The 14,838-nt window shown below is 44.5% G+C and overlaps 2 protein-coding genes across 2 annotated transcripts; one reads left to right on the top strand and one right to left on the bottom strand.

The window, feature by feature from the left end:
• Positions 1–392: 392 nt before the first annotated feature.
• LOC117852802 (monocopper oxidase-like protein SKS1) lies at positions 393–5,893 on the top strand. Its single transcript, XM_072291361.1, has 6 exons — positions 393–795; positions 895–1,189; positions 1,331–1,466; positions 2,592–3,318; positions 3,406–3,484; positions 5,489–5,893. The coding sequence occupies exons 1-6, from the start codon at positions 533–535 to the stop codon at positions 5,708–5,710; spliced, it is 1,722 nt and encodes a 573-aa protein (XP_072147462.1). The 5' UTR covers positions 393–532; the 3' UTR covers positions 5,711–5,893.
• A 511-nt stretch (positions 5,894–6,404) lies between these two features.
• Positions 6,405–13,998, bottom strand: LOC117852815 (probable 4-hydroxy-tetrahydrodipicolinate reductase 1, chloroplastic). Its single transcript, XM_034735094.2, has 8 exons — positions 13,726–13,998; positions 12,241–12,478; positions 11,722–11,855; positions 11,551–11,625; positions 7,597–7,698; positions 6,898–7,007; positions 6,714–6,801; positions 6,405–6,618 (listed from the first exon to the last, which is right to left on the bottom strand). The coding sequence occupies exons 1-8, from the start codon at positions 13,936–13,938 to the stop codon at positions 6,550–6,552; spliced, it is 1,029 nt and encodes a 342-aa protein (XP_034590985.1). The 5' UTR covers positions 13,939–13,998; the 3' UTR covers positions 6,405–6,549.
• Between the last annotated feature and the right edge of the window lie 840 nt (positions 13,999–14,838).

Genomic DNA, 14,838 nt, shown 5'->3' with positions numbered 1-14,838 from the left:
ACATCTTTAATTTGAGGAACTTTACTAGAGGATTTTTGTATTGGTTTCATCCATTCTATTACATTATTTCATTATTTTTTCTACTCTCATAACAATATGGTAGAATTTCTATGTTTATTCTACCATAGCAAGGCACGGGCACACACCTAGTAGTGAAAAAAAAATTAGTCACAGTTAACATGTTAAACAGTGGCAAAAACAATCTTTTTGCCTCTGAAGGTGCATCCATCCTATGGCTATGTGATATTTTGTCACTAATAACCAATTTGATACGTTAATAGTGACGAAAAATATTTGTAATAACTTGGAATCATTAACGAAACAAAATCTTACTAGACCTAACCGTTGTAGAGTTAATAAATTGTCGAGCGAGAGGTAAATTTGGTCACCAGCAACTCTCAAAGGAGCAGCTATATAGCTCTACCTACACGGCCGGCCAGACTCCCAACAGATTCAGAACAACCACGCGTTCTCCTAATTAAGAATCCACAAAGATTTGCACAACGTCACCTCGCGCTGTTTGTCGCCTGTCATGGACGCCGAACGCCTCGCCACCATCCTCGCCGCCATTCTCGTGTTGCTAGGCAGCAGCCAGTGCTACACGGCCGGCGCTGAGAACCGGCACGTCTTCCTGGACTGGGAGGTGTCCTACGCCGTACGGTCCCCGCTGGGCGTGGCCAAGAGGGTGATCGCCATCAACGGCAGGCTCCCCGGCCCGATGCTGAACCTCACCACCAACGACGTCGCCCATGTCAACGTTGTCAACACCCTCGACGAGCCGTTCCTCCTCACATGGTACTGTGTGGGCGCACTGTCCACCTGCAACTTATATTTTACTTGCCATTATTGCCAGTGGTGATCGATGAACTGCGGTGACCTGTGCCATACGTGCAGGAACGGCCTGCAGATGAGGAGGAACTCGTGGAACGACGGCGTGGCGGGAACCAACTGCGCCATCCCGCCGGGGGAAAACTGGACGTACGTGTTCCAGGCCAAGGACGAGGTCGGCAGCTTCTTCTACCGCCCCTCGCTGGGGCTGCACGCCGCCGCGGGCGGCCACGGCCCCATCCGCGTCAACAACCGGCCTGTCGTTGCCGTGCCGTTCGACCAGCCCGACGGCGAGTTCGACGTCCTCATCGGGGACTGGTACAACATGGACGTAAAGGTTAGTTCGTCGTGCGTGCTTCATGTGTAACTATCACCACTCCATCTCTCCATGTAACCATGCATTTTTTTAGATTAAGGAACATTGTCCAGCCTCCAGCCTCGAACATCCTTAACTGGATACAAAAGCCCTTAACAAACGAGCCGTTGTAACCATGCATCTCAGCTCGCCGTTGGCTCGTCTTTATTTCTGGAGCAGGAGATGAAAGGATACCTGGACAGAGGCCGTGATCTGCCGTCGCCGGATGGCATTCTCATCAATGGCCTGGGCCCTTATGCAGCGGACTTCACGTTTAAGCCAGGTAGCTAGGTGTAATTGCTTTACGTGCGCGTTCAATTCAAATTCCTGTTTAGGTTAATTAAGCTACTTAGTACTTACACACACATCATGCATGTGTGAAGAAAGAAATTGACTTTAAAAGTTCCCGATTTTTCTTGAAGTCTCAATTATATGTCTGGTGGAGAATTGGCTTTCAATGCACCCTATTTTATCCCGGTTTAAAGTTGGTCCGGGATAAAAGGTTCACCAACCGGGACTAAAGCTCGGTCACTGGTGGGGGGCTCACCAACCGGGACCTTTTATCCCGGTTGCAAAGGCTAGTGTGAAAAAAAGATCCTGAGAGGCATTTTATCCCGGTTTGAAACACCAACCGGGATAAAAGACCCCCTCTTTTATCCCGGTTGGTAACACCAATCGGGATAAAAGGGTCGAGAGCTTTTTATCCCAGTTTGTAATACCAACCGGGATAAAAGGGGGTCATTTATCTCGGTTGGTGTTTCAAACCGGGATAAAAGGATCCCGAACGAGGTCACTGGAACAGGACTAAATCCCTCGAACCCTTTTATCCCGGTTTGTAATATCAACCGGGATAAAAGGGGGTCTTTTATCCCAGTTGGTGTTTCCAACCGGGATAAAAGGGTCCCCCACGAGTTAATACAAAAGGATAGCATCCCCTCCATAGTTAGATATGGTGTGTAGGTGGGATGGCAAGGAAGCTACGCGCGAGGCTGGAGGTTGTGGGTTCGAATCCCACGCAGCGCGCACGCGCATATTTCACGTGAAAAATCGCGTGACTTGCGACGTGCGTGCGTGTGGGGGGCCTCCTGGGAGCTTGGGATTTTTTTTTTGGCAGCGCCGACCGTGGTGACCCGTTTTATCCCGGTTGGTATTACCAACCGGGATAAAATGGGGGTCTTTTGTCCCGGTTGAGTGGCCCAGGATAAAAGACCCCCTTTTGTCGGATGGATTTTCGGAAAATTTGCACCTTACCAACTGGGACTAAAGACCAATTCTCTACTAGTGTACTAAAAGGGCCAGTTAGTTTAGTTACATTTCCCAAGCTGCTCTACTACATGTTAGAAAGTTCAAAGAATAAGAGGCATGATTTGCTTGCTTGGCTGAATCGCTTGCCATGCCGGCCCGCCAGGGCGCACGTACCGTCTGCGCGTGTCGAACGTGGGCACGAGAACGTCGCTGAGCTTCCGGATCCAGGGCCACAAGCTGCAGCTGGTGGAGGCGGAGGGCACCTACACGCTGCAGAAGCACTACGCCTCGCTGGATGTGCACCCCGGCCAGTCGCTCTCGGTGCTCGTCGCCGCCGACCAGCCGCCCAGGCCGTCCTACTACATGGTCGTCAGCTCCCTCTTCATCAAACCGGAGCTGTTCGGCGTCGGCAACGTCCTCTACGCGGGCTCCGGCGGCCGCCCACCGCCGCCCGGCGACGCGCCGCTCGAGGACCTGTCTTCGCACAACGGCTACGATAGGTCCATGGAGCAGGCGCGGACCGTGCGAATGAACCTGACCTGCGGCGCGGCGCGGCCCAACCCGCAGGGATCGTTCCGCTACGGCCGGATCAACGTGACCCGCACGATCCTGCTCCGGAACGGCGACGCCGAGGTCGGCGGCCGGCGGCGGTGCACGGTGAACGGCGTCTCGTTCGCCGACGCCGCCACGCCGCTGAAGCTCGCCGACCACTTCGACGTGGCCGGCGTCTTCGCGGTCGTCTCCGGCAGGCCCGAGAGGAGGAGGCAGCCCTCGCTCGGCACGGCCGTCATCGACGCCCGCTACAGGGACTTCGTGCAGATCGTGTTCGAGAACAGGCTGCCGTCGCTGCAGACGTGGCACCTCGATGGCTACAGCTTCTTCGTCGCCGGGTACGGTCTGCTGCGCGCTCATTTTTCAAAGGATTTTTTTCCATGTCTGCTAACAAAATCGATTGTGGTTCGTGATGAATTTTGCAGGATGGGTTGGGGCAAATGGAGCCCGGATGCAAGATTAAAGTACAATCTGATCGATGCCATTTACCGTTCTACCGTCCAGGTACAACACTGATCGTAAGTTCTATGTGCTTGGGTTCCTGAATTTTTTATAATAATAAAGGAAAATTGTTCCGACCACTGCACCCACGCATGAGTGTATATATAGCCAAATGGTACAGATCAAGTGGTACTAGGCACAAGATACATGGAAAGAAAACTAAGCTTCAATCCTGTTACTAATCTTCCAATAGAAAATGTTGGAGAGCACCATGATGGTATCTCCCAACATCCTGCATCCCATTCTAAAGCTATTTCTCTCTTCCTCTTTAAATAATAACGACCAACTTAGGATCCAGCAAGACCCCTGAAAATAACCTGCATGAAGTTCTTTTGAAAACCATATCATTATAGCTGCTGCACCTACCAAAATTCTTAGAAGAAAAATCCTTGATCCAAGAACCAAACACTAGAAGGTGGTTGAATGTTAAAAGCAATGTATATGCATGGTATTCCAAATGAACCTTGCCATATGGCAATCAACAAATAAGTGATGTGTACAGAAACTACATTTAGTCACCTTTCCTGCGCCTTTTCACCAAGTTATCTTTAGTGAGGATCACACCTTTCTTTAAATACGAAAGGAAAATCTTGAGAGGAATCCTTAATTTCCAAAAATCACACCTCCTTGGTAAAGTACTGTTTTGTATTAGTGCAGAATACATTGAGTGAACTGTAAAGTTTCCATTCTTGTGTAGATCCCACCTAAAGATATCATTCTCCTCATTCAAACTAATAGTAGCTACCTTTGAAACTAGTTCATGCCATGCTATTAACTTATCCCCTACTAAACCTCTCCGAAATGAAACATTGAGAGGGATCGAATTCAGCTTACTAGCCACTGTCACAAATTTTTTTCTAACAATTCTATACAGCATGGATGTGCTAACATTAAAGGTTTATCACCAATCCACAGATCCTCCCAAAATTCTAATTTGTCTCCCATTTTGAATCTTGAAAGAGCCAAAAGACAAAAATTCATCCTTTACTTTCATGAGGCCAGACCAAAATTGAAAATCCCTAGGTTGCTTAGATACCTTAGTGATTGCCTTATTATATAAATACTTCTTCTTAAGTAAGTCCTGCCATGAGCCATTTTCATTTAGCAACTTCATAAGCCATTTGCTCAAGAGACACTTATTTTGAATCTCCAAGTTTAATATACCTAGTCCTCCTATGTTCTTTGGTGTACAGAGGATACTTCACTTGGATTATATAGTTTTTTTCTTATGCTCATCACATTGCAAAAAAAAACCTAGACATGTAGTAATCCAACTTCTTCAGCACCCCTTTAAGGGCTTCGAAGGACAAAAATATGAACATTGGTAGGCTAGAAAGGACCGAATTAATTAAAACCAACATGCCCCGAACTCAGAGAAGTTTTACTTTGCAACTACTAAGTTTTTTTAAATCAACCGAAAGTCAATCTTTATTAGTTATTTTTCGATGATGCATAGGGATACCCAGGTATCTAAAAGGAAAATATCCATCTTTACACCCAAAGAGCTCAGCATATTCTTTTCTAAAGAATTGCGCCTCACCATATAAAAATAGTTCACTTTTATAGAAATTGATTTTGAGGCCTGATAGCTTTTCGAAAGCATATAGTGCTAACTTCAAGATTTCATCTTCTTCTAAATCATGTTCCATAAAAGGATCGTATTGTAATATCAAAAGACCCCATCTACAAAATGAGGCACAACACCACGAAATTGTCCATGTTTCTTTTCTCTAGCGATGAGGATTGCAAGCATATCCGCCACTAAATTAAAAAGGAACGGAGACAGAGGATTCCCCTGTCCTAAATCTTTTCTTGTTTGGAAGTAATGGCCAATTTCACCATTTAATTTAACGCTCACACTTCCTTTACTAACAATATTTTCAATCTACTAACACCAAATGAAGAGAAACCTGTCGGTCTAAGTGTTTGTTGCAAGGACCAATTCACTTTGTCATATGCCTTAAAATGATTATTCGTCTTACCGATCCAGCATGTGTTCTTGCGCAGGTGTACCCAGCATCATGGACGGCGGTGTTGGTGTCTCTTGACAACGAGGGGATGTGGAACCTGAGGTCCCAGAGTCTCGACAGGAGGTACCTGGGCCAGGAGATTTACATAAGAGTGAGCCAGGGCAGCTCAGAAGTCCCTAACCCTAGGGATGAATTACCTATGCCTTCAAATGCTCTCTTGTGTGGAAAAGCCATGTCTTTGAAGCTAGGGCGAGCATGAGAGGCTGGGCCTGCCTGCCAAACCAACATGTAGCTTTTAGAATTTGGGCATAAATGTTGTCCTATTTGTAACAAGTGACAAATATCTAGCAAGTTGTTTCAAAATTCATACTGCTCACAACTAAGAGCATGTTTGGCAGGTTGAATCCAAGAGGAGCTCTACCAAATAGTTTTCCAAAGAAATGATTCTTTACCGATTATATGAGGTGGTTCTCTAAAATAAGAGATTGGAAGTTGAAAAAAAAAGTAGCTTCTCCTAATTCATTTCTCAAAAAAAACCTTTCTTCATAAAGTTAATTATAGAGAATCGTTTAGAATCACTTTAATCACGTCTCCCCAAAAATTAGCTCACACTACCGCCTGTTCTGTTGTTAACGCTACCCGTTACCCGATTAGAATCAGGAGCGAGTGGAGCGGTACCAAACATGCCCTAAATATGATACAAACATGCCCTAAATATGTTCCAGGGCATATACTGTTAATGCATTTCGCCATTTCCGCATCATGGGATTTCAGCTTCGATCAACAATCCCCCATCAAGTCTTCATTGAACCCACGAGACAGCACAGCGTCAAGGAGAAACACCGAGAGTTGAATGATCGCTACTTCGGTAAAAGAAACAAGCAGAGCAGCAGCCATGCGCCCATGCAAAATTGGAGTCGCAGCAAGGATACCACTCGAGCAGAAACAGCCAATTTAATCAAGCCCCTGACCATTAAATTTGTTCCCTGAAGTTGCTAATCCAAACATTGAAGTGCTTAACACAAAAAATTGGTATGGTAGAATTTCAGCTTGCAAATCAGGGCTACATAAGCACTCATCTATCCGCCTCCATGGATCTCATCTCATGTTGCCCTCTCTCAAGACATCAATCATGTCATACAGTTTCTTGCTCGCTCCAGATTGTATCTGCAGTCGAGTGGGAAGTCAATTTCTACCTGCCTCAGCTGAAAAGCTGGGAGCATCAGGACACCAAGCTATCATAGAGTGTTAAGAATCCACACCTTTGTGTAGAGAAACATAGCAGCATCAACAGTTCCTTCTGCGTATATTGAACGGCCACATACATTGTGCTGAAACTCAAACGAAACTCTGCAACCAAAAGGGTAACTTAGCTCCGTACATGATGTGCTAAGCAAGGTCATCAGAACTGAATATAGCTTTCTAGCAAAAGGATGAGGAACTTACGTCCCATCAGGTGAGGTGAGATGGTACATGTGGAACGCATGACCTGCGAGATGCTCTTCTGGGACACCAACCACAGTAACCTGCTCCTCAGGATCCCTTACAAGTTTTACCTGCAACATCGATAGGAGACCAGTGTTAGAAAGTACACCTGCAAGAGCAACATACAGGAATGTAGGATGATAGTCAACCACCAGCCTATTAGATTAACAAGATGGACTAAATCGAAACCATAATTACAATTTTCCTAAATTATTGATTGGAACTTCATGCGACTTGAAGTCTACATGGAAAAGCAAGAATGAGATTGGTACGTGCCATTAGCCCATGACCAGCATTACACAACATGAATACAATAATGGTGACTACTACTCCTTCCGTCCCAAATTATGGGTCGTTTTGGCTTTTCTAGATTCATAGCTTTGCTATGCATCTAGACATAGCGTATATCTAAGTGCACAGAAAAATCTACGAATCTAGAAAAGTCAAAACGACCTATAATTTGGGATGGAGGAAGTAATAGATACTGATGGATCAAAAGGTCTAATTCAGCTCCAGTCTAAAAAAGGGACTTTATGAAGCTATCCTATAAACAGAAAAGACAAACGATAATCACCAAGGTTAATAATAAATTTGTTTGAAGAGAAACATCACAAATTTTGTTGGAGGTACTTCATTGACCGTAAAAGTTCTTTACAATACCTCATCCAGGTCAAATGATATGCCCAATTTCTGAAAGCAAGAGACAACAGCTTTGGCAGTTCCAGAAACATCCAATTTTGTTGCTTGATGAGACTCCATGACCTGCGGAGGTGTGTGAATCATGCAAAAATGATTAACCAGAGACTCTAATATGACGCTTACGACATTCATCATTGTTCAAAAAAAAATAACTACGATTACAAATAGAGAGAATTAGACTAATCAGAAAACCATCAAAGTCTGGGTTATCTCAAACAATGCGCATCTTATCCTAGAGGACATTTTGTGCTAAAAAGGTATTAACCGTTGGTACTGACCTTTTGTCCACTACATGGAAACGGTCAAATGGTTGAGTATGTGCAACTACAAGAGCTATGAGTGATGGAAGGTCGAAATAGTGTTTTAGAAAATGCACAAAAGACAACACGTGTACCAGTCACAAACAATTCAAGCATTCGAACGATAGTAAACTTCTGTCAAGTAAGAGCTTCAAGTTTATTAATCAGAATTAATAGAGCCAACACACACCATGATTACTTCATTTGACATTGATGAACCAGTGCCAAACATAGACATTGAATCCTTTTTCAAAGAAAATTTGTACCTGCAGGAGCTCAAGCTTTACAGCTTAAACTCCCTTAGAGCCTAACCACTCCATATGATGGGGACAAGTCTGTATGTGATTGTATTTTGTGGCACTTTCGCACTTTCGTTCCAAGACCTAAACATCTTGTAGCGGCAGTTAGATAAAGCATAAACAAAGAACCTTGAACATATTCATGAACAATTTGAAGAATCATAAGAATGTATAAGGAAAAGTTTTATTTTTAAGCCTGCACAATAAGAAAGCAGTTTCGTAATCCAAGTAAAGAAAATGGGAAAGACATGCCACGAGCATCAATTAGTAGAGTGAATCTTATTTTTGCCACAATATTTTTTTTCTTTTGCCTGATAACATTATGTCCAAATCTGAACCTATCTGGCAAAGCCATCACCAATGAGGCAGCAAGAAGTTACTGCCATGCCAGTGCATAGCATGGGTCTCATGGCAAGATTCCCACAACACCAGCCGTTGAATCGCCTCAAAAAAAAAACACCAGCCGTTGAATACAAATACTATCTTGCCAATATCACAGGCATGTGCAAACCACAAATTGTTCATTTGTATTGTTACCCGGACACCCGTGTCCTAAATTTTTTTGCTGAGTTTGGGACTCTGAGTGGTATTTGGCGTGTTCCCAAAAAACTGGCCAAATCAGATACACCGGAGTTGGACACTGACACCCGTGTCCATGTAACGTTCATTTGCCATGTTGGTTTCTAGACTTTTATGTTTGCAAATGAAGGGGAAAAAGATATTTGTAGAGGGCCTGGTTTATTTCCCACTCTAACAAGGGTCAACAGGTTTGACAACGGCCAGATGATCATGGTACTATACAGAAAAAGAAAAGAAAAGAAAAGATAATATTCTAGTTGAGAGATAGATATGCACTTGGAACAACACAAGGGACAATGGGGTGGGAGGGCAGAAGAAAGAGGAGGCCACAAATCTATGTATGCAAAGAACAGACCCCATCAGTCAACAACATGTTCGGGCTGCATCTCAGGTGCAATGTGCTAAAGGTTGAAAATAGTGCAAATTCCTAAAATATCATACCCAAAGTTATAAAAAAAAATGGAAAAAAACATGCGTTGCAGATCAAGACATGTTCTATATCCACACAAAATTCAGATTCAAAATCGATCCCATTACTGAGATATAACATTACCTCATCTGAAACTTATGAATATGTTATAATTTTTTTAAGAGGTCCAAGTATGTTATTTTTAAGAATTTTAACCGTTTTGAAAAACTAGGGCATTTGCACCTGAGAAGCAACCCCAACAATTCTGGCTCTGTTGCTGGATTTAACTCTATTAGAATAAGCAAGTAGAACATAAAGACTTGTTACCATGGGCTTAACATACCCAGCTGGCTACAGTTTCGGCATGTTTAGCTCTAATTAACTTCAAAGATTAACTGTCATGGGCAGTTCGGCTCGGCTGATTGGGACAGGCCCATTAGGATTAACTTAAGGATAAGATTAGATCTCTTACTTAGGCATTAAGTAATCCTCTCTATATAAGGAGAGGAGTTGTACCAATGGAAGGCAAGCATTGAGAATATCAGTCTATTAGGGTTAGCCCCTTGAGGTCCGGCTGCCGCCCTCAGCGAGGTCGGGCTGCTAGGGTTCAGGGTTATCTGGATATCTGCATGTGACAATTGGTATCAGTTAGCTTTGGTTACGTGTCCATGGATTCCTCACCGCTAGATGTGGCCTCCCTCACCACCACCGTCGCCAACATCTCCACGCTTCCCGACATCACCACGGCGGTGAAGAATGTGGCAGCGGATGGCGGCGTTAGCCAAGAAGATGATGGAGCGTGAGCAGCAGATGGCCGCAGTGCAGCTACAGGCAGCAACACGTGGCTTCCTGGCAAGATTGAAGGCGCGAGCATCGTAGGTCTTGATGTCAGGTGCAGATCTTGCGAGCGTCCAGCCACGAGATGTTGCTGCACTGCCCATTCAAATCGGCGAGCCATCGACCCCCTGCTCGGAGTCGTCTCCGGCTTGGCTCACCGTGGGGTCATCTCCAGTCCACCCGCACCAATCACCGCCCGTTCACGCAACGCCACAACTAGGTTGGGATGACCAATCACTAGCTTCTCCGTCGACTCCACATCTGCTCGAGCTACGCTGCGACTTGTCTCCCTGCAGCTTTCTACCTTGGCACTGGCCACCGCAAGGTTGCCTGCGTCTGCCTTCAGGCTCTCGATGCCGGACACTGCCCTCCGGCACTAGGTCACTGGTGCGGCTGTCGCCGAGCGTGCACATCAGCTGCAGCGGCACGCGATGTTGTCCGCTGCAGGCTCGCATCCATGTTGGCCGCTGAGGACATTCTCTCCGGGAGACGTCACTCCTGGCTCTCGACGCTCGATGCAAGATACTGCCCTCTGCGCGTCAATTTGCTACAGCAGGGGGCACACTTTCCGGTGTGGAGTGCGACTGACGGCGGCGGCGGCCGTCTCATCCGACCAAAGGAGCAGGGCAAGGGTTGTGGGCTGGTAAGCTGCGGAAGTGTTATGCACCTATGTTCTTCCAGATGGAGCCCCACAAGCTGCCGTCGGGATGAAATAACAGAGCAACAAAATTCAAGTTCTTGTCTGCTTCTCTTTTTAGTAAAAAAAAAGAAATAAGTAATCAAGCTGAGATGTAAAAGGTTTGATTTTAGGTAATAGGTTTGTGTTCAGTCGAGTTATTGTCACGGTGTTCATGCTGCAGCTCGAGGACGAGCTGCTGGAAAAAGGGCGGAGTAGTGTCATGGGCAGTTCGGCTGGGCTGATTGGGCCAGGCCCATTAGGGTTAAGGATAAGATTAGATTTCTTACTTAGGCATTAAGTAATCCTCTCTATGTAAGGAGATGAGTTGTACCAATGGAAGGCAAGCATTGAGAATATCAGTCTATTAGGGTTAGCCCCTTCTATCCCTGCCTTTGTGGTTCGGCTGCCGCCATCGGCGAGGTCGGGCTGCTAGGTTTAGCATACAATATTGAACTAAATGTTTAGCATTTACAAACTTCCACTAATAATCTGCATAAGCGTGTCTACTTCCCCTCGCAATTGTGCTCCAGTTTTAAGACAATGGCCTTTTTCCCTTTGGTACATTTTCCACTGCATTGGCTACTAGGTTCTTTTAGTACATTCATTTGAATTACCGGCATCATCTGGACAGTCACAAACCCAAGAATCATAGTAGGTCTTTGATGATACCATTGCACATTATTATAATCAAATTACGGTGCACATAAGGAACAAAAAAACATTTTAGCAGAGTGAACGCAAACATCAAATCATTTTAGCAGAATGATTACAATTAACAATGTAATCTTTACAAGGCAGACATCAAACTATTACCTCCAGTTTGTAACCTGAAAATGCACCTGGGAATTGCTCTGCCATGATTTCCATGGCAGCAAGAAAAGCAACAACCTAAAAAAATAAAGAAGTTATATCAAGAACAGTTCGAATGTGTTGACCACGTGATGATGATAATAAGTGTTGACCACATGATCATAATAATTGTACCTGCTTCCCCATCTGCGGGGATATCACAGCATAAATATTCGCATCCTGCACGGTTTTGTGCAGCAGTTGCCTATCTCCACCCGTTGTGCCCATTACAAATGGCAAACCCAATTTGCAATAGAGATCAGCATTGGCTGCATACCAAATAAACATCAACAGCAGGAAGAATAGCAAACATACATGAACAAAAAACATTTAAGCATTATCACACAATGGCAACAAAATATACTCATGGGCTGTGGGCATTACCACACAATAATATATAAGCTCCCTGGATCCTCATTCATTTCCAAAATTATTTAACATATAGTTACAAATTGCACTTCTCAAGGATTTTCACAATATCACAATTGGGCAGTAAATATCAGATTTAATGAAACAGTACTCTTTTTTGCTAATAGCAACATTGTTAAGCATAAGAAATTTTAGAAATGGCTACGGATAAAAGAAATTGTTCAAGAGCATATTAACCAAAGAAGATAAAGACCTATTGTCAATAGCAATCACTAATACACTCACCATTGACAGCATCAGGCACAGTGTAATCGACAACTATGAGATCTGGGTACTCCTTAACAATGGAAGGGAGAATTTTTTCACTTTCAGATGGGTCATGAATACAAATTTCTCTATCGCAGATTTCACACTTTCCATCAGGGACCTCCATGGCACTGAATGATACAGGAACTAGCTGAAGACCAGCGGATACAGCTGCTTCAGCAACAGCCTTCCCCATTTTTCCAGTACAACTATTCACCTGTACAGATAAATAGAGCTATTTTAAGTGAGATACAGTTGCGACAACACAGTAACACATATGCATCTCAAGCCATGTAGAATGTATAGCAATACAACGGGCTTTACTGAAACCCTGATCACCAGAAGTGATCTGATGAAGAATTAATCTTCAGTTTATCTGCAAACCCACGCATCTCTTGATAAACTAATGATTTCCTTTTTGAAACCTTATAATGATAAAATTTTATAATACCACACCTTAAAGGCCAGAGATTCTTGGTAAGGTACATCAATTTTTTATTCAAAAAACGGTTTCTGCATAGGTTCAACAAAATTCAGCACTGTACGTAGGAAATTAACATGAAGGATCAAAATAGAAGCCATATGGCCAACAATGGCATCGACAAACTTTTTTATGTAGCTCAGTGGGATACTAACACAACTCTGGTATCATCCATGTACCGCACTTTTCATCCAACTAATGGCTGAAACGAAATAAACTATACAATAGTAATTATCAATGTGAAAGGGCCTCTAGCCTAGTGGTTAGAGCACCTGAGTAGCATCCAATAGATCTGGGTTCGACTCCTTGTGGGAGCAAATTAAATTGGTCTGAAATAAAAAAAAATTAAAAAAATAGGTTGGGGCTTCCCCTACTGACTAGGGTCAAAATAGTAATCACCAATAGCTAAACCATTGTGGCTAGGGACACAATAAATTTTTTTACATAAATAGCAATCAACCAAAGAGTTCGAGGTGCAACTAAGTTCCATCAAACTAAATACACATGATTAGTGTGAAGATTTGGTATCCTTCGCGACGAGACTTCTATGGGATGTTTGCATAATTGCATTAAATATAATTCAACTGACTATGTACAGTTCAAATTGATTGTATTGGCTCTGAAACATTGCCTCCCCAATGTATGGTGCTGAAATTCAGAATGCATAAGATACACCTAGCATTTAGTTCCATTTACCATCACGTCAGGTACCAAAAATCAAACTAACAACACCTCTGCCTACTCCATCAATTCACTGAAACACATGATCAGAACAAGCAGTGACTATATCATATATTGACTGAACTAGAGCAAAGCATCCCCTATAACGCAATGACAAACTCCAATAGTCATCATTTGGCCCAGTATTTTACCGTTTTGTCCTCCCCCTCCGATCCCAACACGAGATTATAACATACTTAAATGAAACATATCAGAACCATCAACCCACAGCACCAACGCAGAGACAAACCAAGCAACGGTACCAGTATCGGGAAGGAGAGCTTGGGGGCGGGGACGCCCTTGATGTTCTTTCTAGCGAGGGCCTTCACCACGGAGGGCCTCGCCGTTGCCATCCCCCGCGTCGGCGCCGCCACGCCGATGGGAACGCATAGTGGCTGGCAAGGGCGGAGCGAGTGCCGTTGCCGCAGGGTTGTGGCGGCGGCGGCGGGGTGCGCGGCGATGGTAGCGGAGAGCATTTGCGAGTGCGGCTTGTGGTTGGTGATGGGATGGGAGAGTGAGGGAGGGAGGGAGGGAGGGAGGGAGGGAGGGAGGGAGAGCGGCGGCGGCGGCGGCGGCGACGGCGGTGAGCGCGGGGCACCAGGAGTCCTACGCCAAACCTATAGGATGGTGGTGGCCTGGTGGGGCAGCAGAGAGTCCAGACTAGGGTTTTACACGATTTTGACTCTTCTAGAACAAAAAAACTTGATTTTGACTGTTTTAGTGACTTTTTTCGCCTTTGCTGTAAATTCTGTGTGACCGTGTGCATGAGTGTTTAGAAAAGGCAAAATATCTATTCTGCTCCCTGAATTTTGCACAGAGGGTCAACTTCATCCCTCAGGACCAATTTAATCCTTCAACTTTTATTTTTGAGGTGAAACTCGACCTTGTGTTTATATGGGGCTCCATATTAACATGAAATTAATACAAAAGGTCCTTTTTACTCTTAGTTCTTTTCTCTCTCATTTTTTGTTGTATGATCAAAATAAATATGAGGATATATATGTTTGTCAGAGGAGTATGAATACTATCACGCATGTATAACGTACTAGGGGCGGACCCAAGGACTGGCAACCTGGGCACCTGATCGGGCTCCTGCTGAGCAGTGCATTTCTGCACAATTTAGCCGGACAAAAAAGATTTGGCCAATGGCAGTTGGGCAAGACAAATGCTGATGCATGGCTGGAAGCAAGTGCAGGTGAGGCACACGTACATTTACATGCAGCGCAAGACCGGCCTTGTGTCTAATACCAGCATGATCTGTTTTATATATAACATCCTCAGCATGATCTAACGGCCTCATCGGAGGCACCTAACGTATCTGCCACATGTGTTTGTGTACAGAGAATACATGATGGTGGTGAAATCACGTGATGTCC

Source organism: Setaria viridis, chromosome 1 (genome assembly GCF_005286985.2).
Source record: "Setaria viridis chromosome 1, Setaria_viridis_v4.0, whole genome shotgun sequence".
NCBI lineage: Eukaryota > Viridiplantae > Streptophyta > Magnoliopsida > Poales > Poaceae > Setaria > Setaria viridis.
Note: the sequence above shows the minus strand (reverse complement) of the source record. Positions and strands in the feature narration are given on the sequence as shown.

Coding starts and splice junctions, on each gene's coding strand:
- LOC117852802 (XM_072291361.1), top strand. CDS start 533: ATGGACGCCGAACGCCTCGCCACCATCCTCGCCGCCATTCTCGTGTTG. Junction 796..894: donor GAGCCGTTCCTCCTCACATG/GTACTGTGTGGG, acceptor CCATACGTGCAG/GAACGGCCTGCAGATGAGGA. Junction 3,485..5,488: donor TTTACCGTTCTACCGTCCAG/GTACAACACTGA, acceptor GTTCTTGCGCAG/GTGTACCCAGCATCATGGAC.
- LOC117852815 (XM_034735094.2), bottom strand. CDS start 13,938: ATGCTCTCCGCTACCATCGCCGCGCACCCCGCCGCCGCCGCCACAACC. Junction 11,626..11,721: donor CCCCGCAGATGGGGAAGCAG/GTACAATTATTA, acceptor TTATTTTTTTAG/GTTGTTGCTTTTCTTGCTGC. Junction 7,008..7,596: donor TATCATTTGACCTGGATGAG/GTATTGTAAAGA, acceptor TCGATGTTGCAG/GTAAAACTTGTAAGGGATCC.